Source organism: Phycodurus eques, chromosome 7, assembly GCF_024500275.1.
Source record: "Phycodurus eques isolate BA_2022a chromosome 7, UOR_Pequ_1.1, whole genome shotgun sequence".
NCBI classification, from domain to species: domain Eukaryota; kingdom Metazoa; phylum Chordata; class Actinopteri; order Syngnathiformes; family Syngnathidae; genus Phycodurus; species Phycodurus eques.
Window position 1 is genome coordinate 12,388,321 of NC_084531.1, and position 13,521 is coordinate 12,401,841.

Sequence of the window (13,521 nt, forward strand, 5' to 3'; positions counted from 1 at the left end):
GCCCGCAACGTTTAACGTACCCACACAAATGAGTAATACCACGTTTGTCAAAGCTGTGTGAAGGCTCAACGATGTGTCGAGTATCATGTGATCTCGGCAAATTAAACCCTTACTGATGAATGCTGGTTCCTGTGGTTTTAAATCATACACAAGTAGCTTCAAACGCGCTCATAAAAACTACTTCTCCCGACATGCAAGGCGGTTTAATATTTCCCCCACTTCCTGTTAGCTTGGAATAGAAAGCGGGCGGTCGGTTAGTAGAATTACTGATGTATTTGAGTAAACGCGCTGCATAATATTCCACGAACGTGCCTTTCTGGAGTTCATAAGATTCTCAATTAGGAGACAAACATGGTAATTACGTCTCGGATTGACGCGATACATTTGTAATACTTTAGTTGCCCATCACCGCTAGCATGCTAACATTTAACAGCATAGACATAGCTGCTTGGCTAAATGGCTAAAGCCAGATAATAATATTTAAACAAGGCAATGTAACCATTAGCAGAGAGAGCATTTGATATAAACTTGTGAAAGTGATTGCGAGGGATGTGTACTCTCTGCTCACACCTCGTCAATGCAAGCAGGAAGTGTACATTTGACTGCATTGTGATTTACAACTGTTTCCCCCCTCTCCAATATCATTTTGTCCGTTCATATCTTAGATCCGCTTCATCCTGATCCAGAACCGAGCCGGCAAAACCCGACTGGCCAAATGGTACATGCAGTTTGATGACGATGAGAAGCAAAAGTTGATTGAAGAGGTGCACGCAGTGGTAACTGTCAGAGATGCCAAGCACACCAACTTTGTGGAGGTGAGGAATTCATTTTTGATTAGTATTGGAATCATGTTACAAGCAACAGCCTACAATTAGGAGTTTGAGTTTCAGTTGCCCTTTAGACAAAACAATAATTACATATTTTAGGACTCTCCCTTAGGAAATGTTTGCCATCATAATAAAGACCATGACTGTTAACAAAATACTGTACAGTGAATCCCTGCTCATTTTCTCTACAGTTGTACATTTACTGTACCCAACACCTGGATCAGACTACAAGACAAATTTGGCCACTCACAATCGCACTATGTCAGACTGCTGCCATAATATCATGCCTTATTTCCGTCAGACACATGCAGCACTATACGACATGTATTACGATATCATCGTATGCTGTCTTTTAAGATCATTGGGCCACATATTGTCAAATCAAACATTGTCTGGGGAGGCGGGACCAAAATACATGTCACCGCTATCAGATACAACCATTACCATGGCGACAGTAATAACAATGGATTATGTTTTATGTTAGGAAAAATAAAGAAAAAAAAGGGGGGTAAACATGTCGTCACCAGGTGCTCTGGGCAGGATGTTTTAGGTTGTCCATTCTTCAAGAAGGGCTTGATGTCATGTTCACATACTTTGAATATCGCTTACAAGCAAGCAACATAATGTTATGTAGCTAGCTAGTACGAGCACTACCGTTTGTACGAAAACATGCCGCCATTCTGTTGATTCAAGCTCTAAAGCTTCAGTAAACACTGGTTTGTGCATGTGAAAGATAAAGTCGAGAGTGACACGAGTGACCTTTTTCATCACCAGGATGTGAGTATAGAAGCGGTTGAAATGGTAAACTATTAAATATTAATTAATGTTCTTGTCAGTTAGAGTAAAAGTGTTAAGATGAGTCACTTACCGTATTTCCACGACCATAAGCCGCACTTAAAAGTCAAAATGGACGGGGCACCTTATAATGGGGCGTGCCTTATGTGTGCACCGAGTTCCAAAATCTGTAAATGTTGTTGTAACTTTGATGAGCGCTCTACTTGACTGACTGGGATCATTTCCTGCTGACGCGCTGCTTATATAGAGGAAAGACGGACGTGACTGAGGAGAGCATGCGAACGTTGAAGGGGGAAGGGTGCACGTGAAAGAAGACGCTAAAGGCACGCCCCCAGTAGGTATATAGTGTGGGTATGTGCATTGTGCAAAACAACATCGGTTTGGCTAAGGACCCCCGAAAATGGCACCTCCGAAGAGACACGCTTACGAAACACAGTTTAAACTGCAAGCTGTCAGTTACGCGGAGGAACATGGGAATCGAGCAGCCGTGAGAGAATTCAAGATTAACGAATCCATGGTTCGCAAGTGGATGAAGCAGGAAAACGAGCTTCACCAAGTCAAGAAGACGAAGCTGAGTTTCCGCGGAAACAAGGCGAGTTGGCCCGAGTTGGAAGACCAACTCGAGCAATGGATATAGCGTATGTTTTACCATGCCTGTGCCCAATAATCGGTGCGCCTTATGTATGTGAAATAGAAATGGAAAAAGGAAATAGACCCCGTAACTGAGACTGCGCCTTATGTTCGTGAAAAAACGGTGTTTGATAATCCCCATCCTGCCTCAAAGTCTGCGCGGACCAGCTCGCTCCAGTGTTCACTCAGATCTTCAATAGATCTTTGGAAATGTGCGAAGTTCCATCCTGTTTCAAACGCTCCACCATCATTCCAGTCCCAAGAAACCTGCAATCTCGGGTCTGAATGACTACAGGCCTGTCGCTTTGACATCTGTGGTCATGAAGTCCTTTGAACGTCTCGTGCTGGACCACCTCAAGAGTGTCACAGGTCCCCTGCTGGACCCCCTGCGGTTTGCCTACCAAGCGAACAGGTCTGCGGATGATGCAGTCAACATGGGACTGCACTTCATCCTAGAACACCTCGACAGTGCAGGGACCTACGCGAGGATCCTGTTCGTGGACTTCAGCTCAGCGTTCAACACCATCATCCCTGAACTCCTTTCAACCAAGCTTCTCCAGCTCAGCGTCTCACCTGCCATCTGCCAGTAGATTTACAGCTTTCTGACGGGCAGGACACAGCAGGTCAGGCTGGAGAAGGCCACCTCATCCACACGCAGCATCAGCACTGGGGCGCCATCATCAGGATAATCATCCTCTCTCCGCTGCTCTTCTCTCTCTACACGAACGACTGCACCTCAGCGAACCCAACTGTCAAGCTCCTGAAGTTTGCAGATGACACCACTGTCATCGGCCTCATCAAGGACGGTGACGAGTCTGCATATCGACAGGAAGCGGAGCGGCTGGAGCTGCGGTGCGGGCGACACAACCTGGAGCTGAACACGCTCAAGACGGTAGAGATGATCGTGGACTTCAGGAGGCATCCTTCGCCACAGCTGCCCCTCACGTTGTCCAGCTGCCTTGTGTCAACCGTCGAGACCTTCAAGTTCCTGGGAATTACAATCTCTCAGGACCTGAAGTGGGCGACCAACATCAACTCCGTCCTCAAAAAGGCCCAGCAGAGGATGTACCTCCTGCGGCTTCTGAGACAGCACGGCCTGCCACCGGAGCTGCTGAGACAGTTCTACACAGCGGCCATCGAATCAGTCCTGTGTTCTTCCATCACAGTCTGGTTTGGTGCTGCTACAAATAAGGACGAACTCAGACTGCAACGGACAATCAAAACTGCTGAAAGGATTGTCGGTACCCCCCCTACCCACCATTGCCTGAACTAAGACAAGGGCGTGCAAAATCCTCTCGGACCCTCCGCACCCCGGTCACCAGCTCTTCCAGCTCCTTCCCTCAGGTAGGCGCTACCGATCAATGCAAACTAGAACTAGTAGACATTCCAACAGCTTCTTCCCTCTTGCGTTCAACTTCTTAAACACCTAACCTATAATTCCATTACAGCAAGCTGGCAATTTTTTGACTTGAGTTCGTTGTCACATTTCTGTGGGGCCAATTATGTATTACTCGTGCACTCACTGTAGTTGTCTCGCCATGCTGCACTATTTGCATATACTGGCCACTCATGCCAGAGAAGCATCTGCTCCATTTGCACACTGATTGAGGAGTATCTGCAACATTTGCACAACCAACATTGTCCCAGATGATCGCACTACTCGTCACTTTAAACCGCATACACTCCTTGAAGTCTCGGCGCCCTTTGCACAATGGTCATTGCACCGGACTATTGCAATATTAGTCATTCGAACTGCTCTAAGTGCTAAAGGACTCTGCATCTTTTTGCACAATTGTTTTATGTCAATGTCTTTATGTCTCCAAAGTGTTCTGTAAATTGACTGTCTGTTATACTAGAGCGGCTCCAACTACCGGAGACAAATTCCTTGTGTGTTTTGGACATACTTGGCAAATAAAGATGACTCTGATTCTGATTAAGAAGGATCTTAAGGACTTTATATAGAATTTTTCTCAAATTCAAACTTTTTAGTTGAAGATAAACAATATTCTAAATCTTTGGTGTTAAATATTAGTAGGCTAACTTTAGCTGTCAGATTTCAAAAGTATGACAAAGCGGCCAAAATTACATCGGGAGATGACTACAGTGACATGAATGAACCCCACAAGATCTAATTATTGTGTTTTAATTTCCGTAATTAGACACTGTTGCAGGAAATGCAGCCCTATGGGCGGCACAAGCCAGTGCAAACTGTAGACCAGTCCCAACCCTGGATAAATGCAGAGGGTTGCGTCAGGAAGGGCATCCGGCTTAAAACTTTGCCAAACAAATATGTTGCAGTCACGCTAGAAGTTTAGGGGCAGGGTTTAAATTATTCTACCATGGTGTTGATGGGAAGAGAAATTCAGTCGGGGTTATTTTAAAAGAAGAGTTGGCTAAGAATGTCTTGGAGGTGAAAAGAGTATCAGATCAAATGATGAGGGTGTTATGCATAATGTGATTAGTGGCTGTGCCCCACAGGTAGGATGTGACCTAGAGGTGAAAGAGAAATTCTGGAAGGAGCTAGACAAAGTCGTTCTGAGCATCCCAGACAGAGAGAGAGTCGTGATTGGTGCAGATTGTAATGGACATGTTGGTGAAGGAAATACGGGTGATGAAGAAGTGATGGGTAATTAGGGCATCCAGGAAAGGAACTTGGTAGACTTTGCAAAAAGGATGCAAATGGCTGTCGTGAACACCTTTTTCCAGAAGAGGCAGGAACATAGGGGAACCTACAAGACCGGAGGTAGAAGCACGCAGGTGGATTACATGTTGTACAGACGATGTTATCTGAAGGAGGTTACCGACTGTAAGGTAATGGTAGGGGAGAGTGTGGCAGGTAATGGTAATGGTAGGGGGGAGAGTGACAACATAGGATGGTGGTGTGTAAGATGACTGGTTGTGGGGAGGAAGATTATCAAGACAAAGGCAGAGCAGAGAACCATGTGGTGGAAGCTGAGACAGGACGAGTGTTGTGCAGCTTTTCGGGAAGAGGTGAGACAGGCTATCGGTGGACAGGAGGAGCTTCCATAAGACTGGACCACTGCAGCCAAGTTGATCAGATAGGCAGGCAGGAGAGTACTTGGTGTATCTTCTAGCAGGAATGGAGAGGAGGAGACCTGGTGGTGGAACTTCACAGTACAGGAAATCATACAAGGAAAAAGGTTAGCTAAGAAGAAGTGGGACACTGAGAGGACCGAGGAGAGGCGAAAGGAATGCATTGAGATGCGACATAGGGCAAAGGTAGAGGTGGCAAAGGCTCAACAAGAGGCATATGATGACATGTATGCCAGGTTGGACACTAAAGAAGGAGAAAAGGGGCTATACAGGTTGGCCAGACAGAGGGATAGAGATGGGTATGATGTGCAGCAGGTTAGGGTGATTAAGGATAGAGATGGAAATATGTTGACTGGTGCCAGTAGTGTGCTGGACAGATGGAAAGAATACTTCGAGGAGTTGATGAATGAGGAAAATGAGAGCGAAGGGAGAGTCAGGCAGAGAGTGAGAAAGGCAAGTGTGGTGGACCAGGAAGTGGCAATGATTAGTAAGGGGGAAGCTAGAAAGGCATTAAAGATGATGGAAAATGGAAAGGCAGTTGGTCCTAATGACATTCCTGTGGAGGTATGGAAGCATCTAGGAGAGGCGGCTGTGGAGTTTTTGACCAGCTTGTTCAGTAGAATTCTAGCGCGTGAGAAGATGCGTGAGGAATTGAGGAAAAGTGTGCTGGTGCCCATTTTTAAGAACCATGGTGATGTGCAGAGCTGTGGGAACTACAGAGGAATAAAGTTGATGAGCCACACAATGAGGTTATGGGAAAGAGTAGTGGAGGCTAGACTCAGGACAGAAGTGAGTATTTGTGAGCAACAGTATGGTTTCATGGCAAGAAAGAATACCACAGATGCATTATTTGCCTTGAGGATGTTGATGGAAAAGTACAGAGAAGATCAGAACGAGCTACATTGTGTCTGTAGATCTTGAGAAAGCCTATGACAGAGTACCCAGAGAGGAACTGTGGTACTGCATGCGGAAGTCTGGAGTGGCAGAGAACTTTGTTAGAATAATACAGGACATGTACGAGGGCAGCAGAACAGTGGTGAGTTGTGGTGTAGGTGTGACAGATGAATTTAAGGTGGAGGTGGGACTGCATCAGGGATCAGCCCTGAGCCCCTTCCTGTTTGCAGTGGTGATGGATAGGCTGACAGATGAGGTTAGACTGGAATTCCCGTGGCCATGATGTTTGCAGATGACATTGTGATCTGCAGTGAAAGCAGGGAGCAGGTGGAGGAACAGTTAGAAAGATGGAAGCATGCACTGGAAAGCAGAGGAATGAAGTTTACTCGAAGTAAGACAGAATATATGTGGGAGTGGTGGGGGAAGAGTGAGGCTACAGGGAGAAGCGATAGCGAGGATGGAGGGCTTTAAATACTTGACAACAACAGTCGAGAGCAATGGTGAGTGTGGTCAGGAAGTAAGGAAACGGGTCCAAGCAGGTTGGAACGTGTGGAGGAAGGTCTCAGGTGTGTTATGTGACAGAAGAGTCTCTGCTAGGATGAAGGGCAATGTTTATAAAACAGTGGTGAGGCCAGCCATGATGTACGGATTAGAGACAGTGGCACTGAAGAGACACAACTGGAGGTGGCGGAATTGAAAATGTTGAGGTTCGCTCTCGGAGTGACCATGTTGGATAAAATTAGAAATGAGCTCATCAGAGGGACAGCCAAGGTTTGATGTTTTGGAGACAAAGTTAGAGAGAGCAGACTTCAATGGTTTGGACACGTCCAGAGGAGATATTGTGAGTATATTGGTAGAAGGATGATGAGGATGGAGCTGCCAGGCAATAGAGCTAGAGGAAGACCAAAGAGAAGGTTGTTGGATGTCGTGAGGGAAGACATGAGGGCAGTTGGTGTTTGAGAGGAGGATGCAGGAGATAGGCTTACATGGAAAAGGATGACGCGCTTTGGTGACCCCTAAAGGAACAAGCCGAAAAGAAGAAGAAGAAGACACTGTTGCAAGACTGTGAGAAAGTCATCGCACATAGTTTAAATGATCAAGGTTTGAATGAATCAAGGTCTTGGCCAGCAGGGTTTCTGTCGACATGAAGCCCAGAGCAATAAACCTTTTGTGAACCAATGGGATCGAAAGCTTCGTCTTTAGAAGGCTTCATATGGCCATCACTAGCTACTCCTCGGCTAAGTGGTGCTTTAGAAGGAGCACTTTAACTGTATAGAGTCAATCTTCACTAATTCACGAACCACCATTCACAAGCTCTCCTACTGGAACATAAACTATTTGTTGAACAAACACACCTATTCAGGTCTAACTGGGGTATTAGTCAAGGTGGAGTGAATTACGAACAGTTCCACTGCTAGAAACCAATAAAATAATAGCTTACTACGACAGATGAACTTTATTTGGGGTTAATCAAGAGGCACTTTTAAACTGTGGCAGGTGTGTGCTAACTCTTAATTTTAATGAATTTGAATGAAAGTGATTGGTAAATTCTGAACACAGCCATCTATAGTTATGAGGGTGTGCACACATTATCTCAGTGTTTTACTTCCCCTCTCGTAAAGATTTCACATTAAGAGATTGAGCTGTACAGGTTATGGGTCACAATGGTGGAAAAGGTTTCAAAATGATTGGATATTGTTTTTTTTAACACCACAGAGAAATGACATTTAAACGGTAGTCGGGTTTACATGCGGACTTTTTTTGTCATTCACATTCAATTTATTCTGATTGAAGATCTCTGGTCAACCTGGTTTAGATGTGACGTGATCTATTCCGTGTATACATGAGCACAACGTTTAATCGGAACAGCCGTGTGACATGCGCACAGCGACGTAAATGTCACGTCATTTAGCACAGTAGTTTCTACACTTTTATTAAAACAACGGCTTGATGAAAAGCAAGTTTCAAGTAGTTAAGTTTTCCATCGCATACAAGCTCTAGTTGGAAGTCGCCATATTTACGTGTGTAAACAATAACGTCAATGCGCATTTACGTCAAGACAGCATGCGGTGACAGAACGCAGCCACGCACCATTCCGATTCACGGTTTACATGACGAAAATTGACTTCTGATTGGTTTGGTAAAAGGAATACTCCACCCCTGTGAAACCGAATGAAATTTCATTCGGATTCGGTCTTTTTATTCTGATTGAGGGGCGTCTAGCCCGGTTGTAATCTGAATACAAGACTCCATGTAAATCCCCCTACTGGTGTATAGACTTTTTTTTTTTTAATATATCCACTCTATATAGATGTCGAACTATCGCTCTTTAAAAACATGTGAAGACTAAAAAATTAGGGCTAACACGTGTTCTTTCCACAGTTCCGAAACTTCAAGATCATCTACAGACGATATGCTGGCCTTTACTTCTGCATTTGTGTTGACGTGACTGATAATAACCTGGCTTATCTCGAGGGAATACACAATTTTGTAGAGGTAAGAGACGCATGCAGGCAGCACAATGTTATTTACAGTAGAGTTACTCAGTAAGTCAACTATGATGATTGAGTTCTTATGCCCTGATTGTGATCTGGAATGTCTGTTAATGATTATCATTACCATTCTGTTTGCTGCTGCACCTCATCACATTGTTATGGGAAGTACATTATTGATAGCTGTATTAGATATGCTATTAGCTAATATTTCTGCAGTAGTATGTATGCAGGTTTTGGGGATTATAGGCAGTGTACTTAATTCTATTTAGGGTTTTATTACAACTAAATGCACATACACTACCGGTCAAAGGTTTTAGAACACCCCAATTTTTCCATCTTTTTTTCAAATTGTAATTTGTGTAGTTCAATTTCTCATTTTACTCTGAAATGAGTGCACAGAACAAATAAACTATTCAAATTAAAAAAGAAATCATGGACTCAATCTTCAAACGAAAATGTTTTCTTAACCTTCGACTCATTATAGTACCCACTTTGGGCATATATAACAGCTAATCTCACTTGTGGCATTATCTCTAAAATGGAAATAAAATATTCTTCAGAAAGTTCTTCCCAACTCTGTTGTTTGAATTCATTTAATTAAAAAATAAAGTAATTTAATTACAGTAAGTTAGCACCCATTATTTCTGTCATGTAGTGTTGGTTTGACCCGACTGATTAGAATACACGATCTGACTAGAGTAGTGATTTCCAACCTTTATGGAGCCAAGGAACATATTTTACAATTGAAAAATCTCACGAAACACCAACAAACAAAAATGTCACAAAAGTGGATACATTAATTACTGTATTTACTTCCTGCCATCTAATAGAAGACCATTCATTTGTTCTGTCTGTCACTATGCCTCACTGGCATAAATAGAGTAACAAAGATACAGTATTTATTGTAAATATAATTATTTGAGCAATTAAGTACACAAGTAAATACAGTAAATGAACAGGTCATTTAAATGGACACATTACTCCATCTTGTGATCGGTTATCGTTTTTTTAAATTCGCTGATCGGTGATCGGCCCCAAAAACCCTGATCGTGTCAAGCCTAATTAGGATTGCAGTCTCAAAGTATTTATCACTCATATCAGACACGATAAATTTCATCATAATCCTTGTAAATTATACCCCGTTTTTTTTTTTTAAATACTGTCATCTTTGATCTGAATGATAAACATCTGAGGAATTTTTGATGGCAACAGGGTTGAACGTTCTAGACAGTGGTGGAGTCATGAGGGAGTATAGTGGAGATCTGTGTGACCTTGAATGTTTGGTCACTTCTGAAGGAACACATTGAAGCCTATTGCATAATACACAAGCAGAAACATGTATATGTTCCCCTGCAATTGCAGAACATTTAGCTGTCAACTCACAAATCTTGACTGTATGTCTCTCCCCCCAAGGTGCTCAATGAGTACTTTCACAACGTGTGTGAATTGGACCTTGTCTTCAACTTCTACAAGGTAAGCGCTTCGACAGTGGTTAACAAAACGCAAAAAACATGAACATGTTTCATTCCCCCATGTAATTAACACCTACGGTGGTCATTGCTTGGAAGGTCAAGGTGAGAATGCTTGGCAACAAACAACTCCCCAGCTGCTGTTGCTGCTCTTGCTAATTACTTCGTGTCTTTAACTTACGCCCACATATAAATTAACACTTGCCATGTTTTTTTTTGTACTGTGCTAATAGATGTGGAAAAATAACTGAATAATAACCAAGTCCAGAAGTGTTTGGAGAATGAGAGTTTTTATCTTTTCTTTTATACACACAGATATGTACCGTATTTTCACGACCATTAGGCTTAAAAGTCTTACATTTTCTCCAAAATGGACGGGGTGCATTATAATGCGGCGCGCCTTATGTGTGCACCGAGTTTCAAAATCTGTAAATGTTGTTGTGACTTTAATGAGCGCTCCGCTTGACTGACTGGGAGCATTTCCTGCCGACACGCTGCTTATATAGAGCAAGGCGGAAGTGACTGAGTACAGCATGCGGACGTAAAGGGGGAAGGGTGTGTGTGACAGAGGACGCTAAAGACACGGCCCCAGTAGGTGTATATAGTTTCGGTATGTGCATCGGTTTGGCTAAGGACCCCCGAAAATGGCACCTACGAAGAGACACGCTTACGAAGCACAGTTTAAACTGCAAGCTATTAATTACGCGGAGGAACATGGGAATCGAGCAGCCGCGAGAGAATGCAAGTGGAGGAAGCAGAAAAAAGACGAAGCTGAGTTTCTGCGGGAAAAAAAGAAAAACAAAACGTGGAAACAAGGTGAGGTGGCCCAAGTTGGAAGACCAACTCGAGCAATGGATTAATGAGCCAAGAACAGCCGGGAGAAGCGTCTCTATAGTCACCATTCGACAGAGTGCAATAACCATTGCCATCATTCCAGGAGGCTTGACGGAGGAACCACAGTTATGTTTTAACAAGGGGGGCAATTACGTTTTCCACACAGGGCCATGTAGGTTTGGATTTTCCCCCCCATAATACTAAAAACTTTAATTTAAAATCTGCATTTTGTCTTTACGTGTTGTCTTTGGCTAATATTTAAATTTGTTTGATGATGGCAAACCTTGAAGTGTGACAAACATGCAAAAAAATAAATCAGGAAGGGGCAAACACTTTTTCACACCACTGTACATAATACGTTGGTAACATTAGACATCACATGTTGGAATGACAGTATGGTTGTGGTGGGTTGATGTAATTCCACGTTGGGTTTTTGCTGTGCCGGACGTTCTTTTAATCATCATTTTAAAAAAATACAATTTTCGTTGTATTTTTATTTTATTTTTTTGTTAACTTGGGAGATGTGCTCTGTGAAGTGGTGGTACAAGAAATAAATCTGCCGTCTAGTGAACTAAGACAATAAATTGGATGCCGTCAACGGACGGACGCAGGTATGGCATGGCGGTGCCTACGAGGACGTCGTGATTCTCAGGTGAGCAGGGAAAATTTACCGTATTTTATATAGATTTGTAAAATTAGACATAACATATCATAGTGGAATGATATGACTTTTTCCACAACCCCTAGGTACAGTATATGTTTATACTGTGAAAGATTTCATTTTCCTTATGCACCTGTATAATCCGCTCTGACTTTTGACAAATTTTTCTTTTTGGGTGGGGCGGTATGCGCATTATACACAGGAAATTAGAGTATTAAAAATGGCTATACCTGTATTTACGACTTTCTCAGTTGGAAACAGACTTTTGAGCACTTAAAATTGACTTATTCTATGGCACCTTCACTTTTGTCTTTAGTAAGTGAAACGCATGCGCTCTTGGGTTGAGATCAGGTTGACTGACTTGGCCATTGAAGAAAATGTATTTCCCTCTAAAAAGTTGCCTTGACAGTATGTTTATCCTATCAGGTTAGTAGCAATTGGCTGAATGTGGGGAGTCAACAGGCCTTTATACACCTCACTATCTTATTTCTGTCAGCAGTCACATGATCATTGTTACTTTCTGCTCTACCGCAATTTACTGAGAAAGGAAACTCAAGGCCTTAATATCCACACTTTACGCTGATTTAGTTTTATGATTGTGGTGCCCTATGGAGACAAAATCATAAAGACTTTGTCGCTCCAAATATTTCAGGCCTTACTGTATGTGTTTGGGTCATTTGGTGGTTATTTAAAAATATGACGTCTTGACAAGTTGCCATTTGGTGAGGCAATGTTCCAGGAAGTTCGTCTATATATGAGTAGGGAAGGAGATGTCACGTCCACTTTCAGTTTGTGGTAGTCATTGACTATTTTTATCCTCCAGTTTCCCTCGCAGCTGATATACTATATGGCGGAAGGCTGTCTGGCTTTTTAACCAAGCTATGTCTCCCTCCAGGTTTACACGGTGGTGGACGAGATGTTCCTTGCCGGTGAGATTAGGGAGACCAGTCAGACCAAGGTCCTCAAGCAGCTCCTCATGCTCCAGTCCCTTGAATAGACAACTGACATCTTCCTCACTTCCCTCCCATGGATTCATGGAGGGGAGTTCATAGACCTTGAATTTCTTAGTGATATTTTGGGTGTGTTGCACTGCTTGTAACCCCCAATATGAAATTTGAATTTGAGAAGTGAAGTGAGTCATCTCTTCCAGTCACTTGACAACAGTGTATTTGCATCCATTTCCTCCCAATTAACCTTCATCTCAGAGCACTACTGTCATGAACAAGCACCATCATAATCAGTGTACCCAGCACTTGTGATTTTTAAAACCTACCACTGATGTCATATCATACTCATGTGACTTTTACACGTGGCTCACCATTAACTTTAATTCGGAGGCCCTTCAGAGTGGCTCCAATGAGCATACTTCAAATGTGTGTGATGACAACCTGTCGTGTCACAAGATGGCCGCCTCATTACAATGGCATTTCAAATGTAGGCTACTACTCGACAATAATGACATGGTGCTTGTCACACGTTTTACAATGCAGTACTGTGATGTGTGCGTAGTATGGTTTGTGCATAAGTATATGTGTAACTTAACATAATTGTTGACTATGAAATGAAGCATTCATTCCAGAGCACACTACACGTGCCTCAAACAGTATTTACTCGTTTGATAAATGTCAGTTACTTATTGGCTTCTTAAAACCAACAGCAGCAGCTACTTTGCTTGTGAAACCACCTCTCATAGCCTAATATTGACCATATTCAAAGGTGGTTTCTGATGTTCATCTTTTTATTTTTTTGTCAATTTGTGAAATTTGTACTGCTTCCCTTATTGTCCATCTGTTTTTTTTTTAAACATTGCTGTCTCCCAGCTCAAATAAACATCCCAATATATGTAAATAAAAATATGAGAA

The 13,521-nt window shown here is 42.8% G+C and overlaps 1 protein-coding gene across 1 annotated transcript; it reads left to right on the top strand.

Annotated features, from left to right (window-relative positions):
• The first annotated feature begins 203 nt into the window (after nucleotides 1-203).
• ap2s1 (adaptor related protein complex 2 subunit sigma 1) lies at nucleotides 204-13,517 on the top strand. The gene is made up of 5 exons (XM_061682759.1): nucleotides 204-354; nucleotides 666-815; nucleotides 8,583-8,696; nucleotides 10,109-10,168; nucleotides 12,555-13,517. The coding sequence occupies exons 1-5, from the start codon at nucleotides 352-354 to the stop codon at nucleotides 12,654-12,656; spliced, it is 429 nt and encodes a 142-aa protein (XP_061538743.1). The 5' UTR covers nucleotides 204-351; the 3' UTR covers nucleotides 12,657-13,517.
• Nucleotides 13,518-13,521: the final 4 nt, after the last annotated feature.

Coding starts and splice junctions, on each gene's coding strand:
- ap2s1 (XM_061682759.1), top strand. Junction 8,697..10,108: donor GAATACACAATTTTGTAGAG/GTAAGAGACGCA, acceptor TCTCCCCCCAAG/GTGCTCAATGAGTACTTTCA. Junction 10,169..12,554: donor TTGTCTTCAACTTCTACAAG/GTAAGCGCTTCG, acceptor GTCTCCCTCCAG/GTTTACACGGTGGTGGACGA.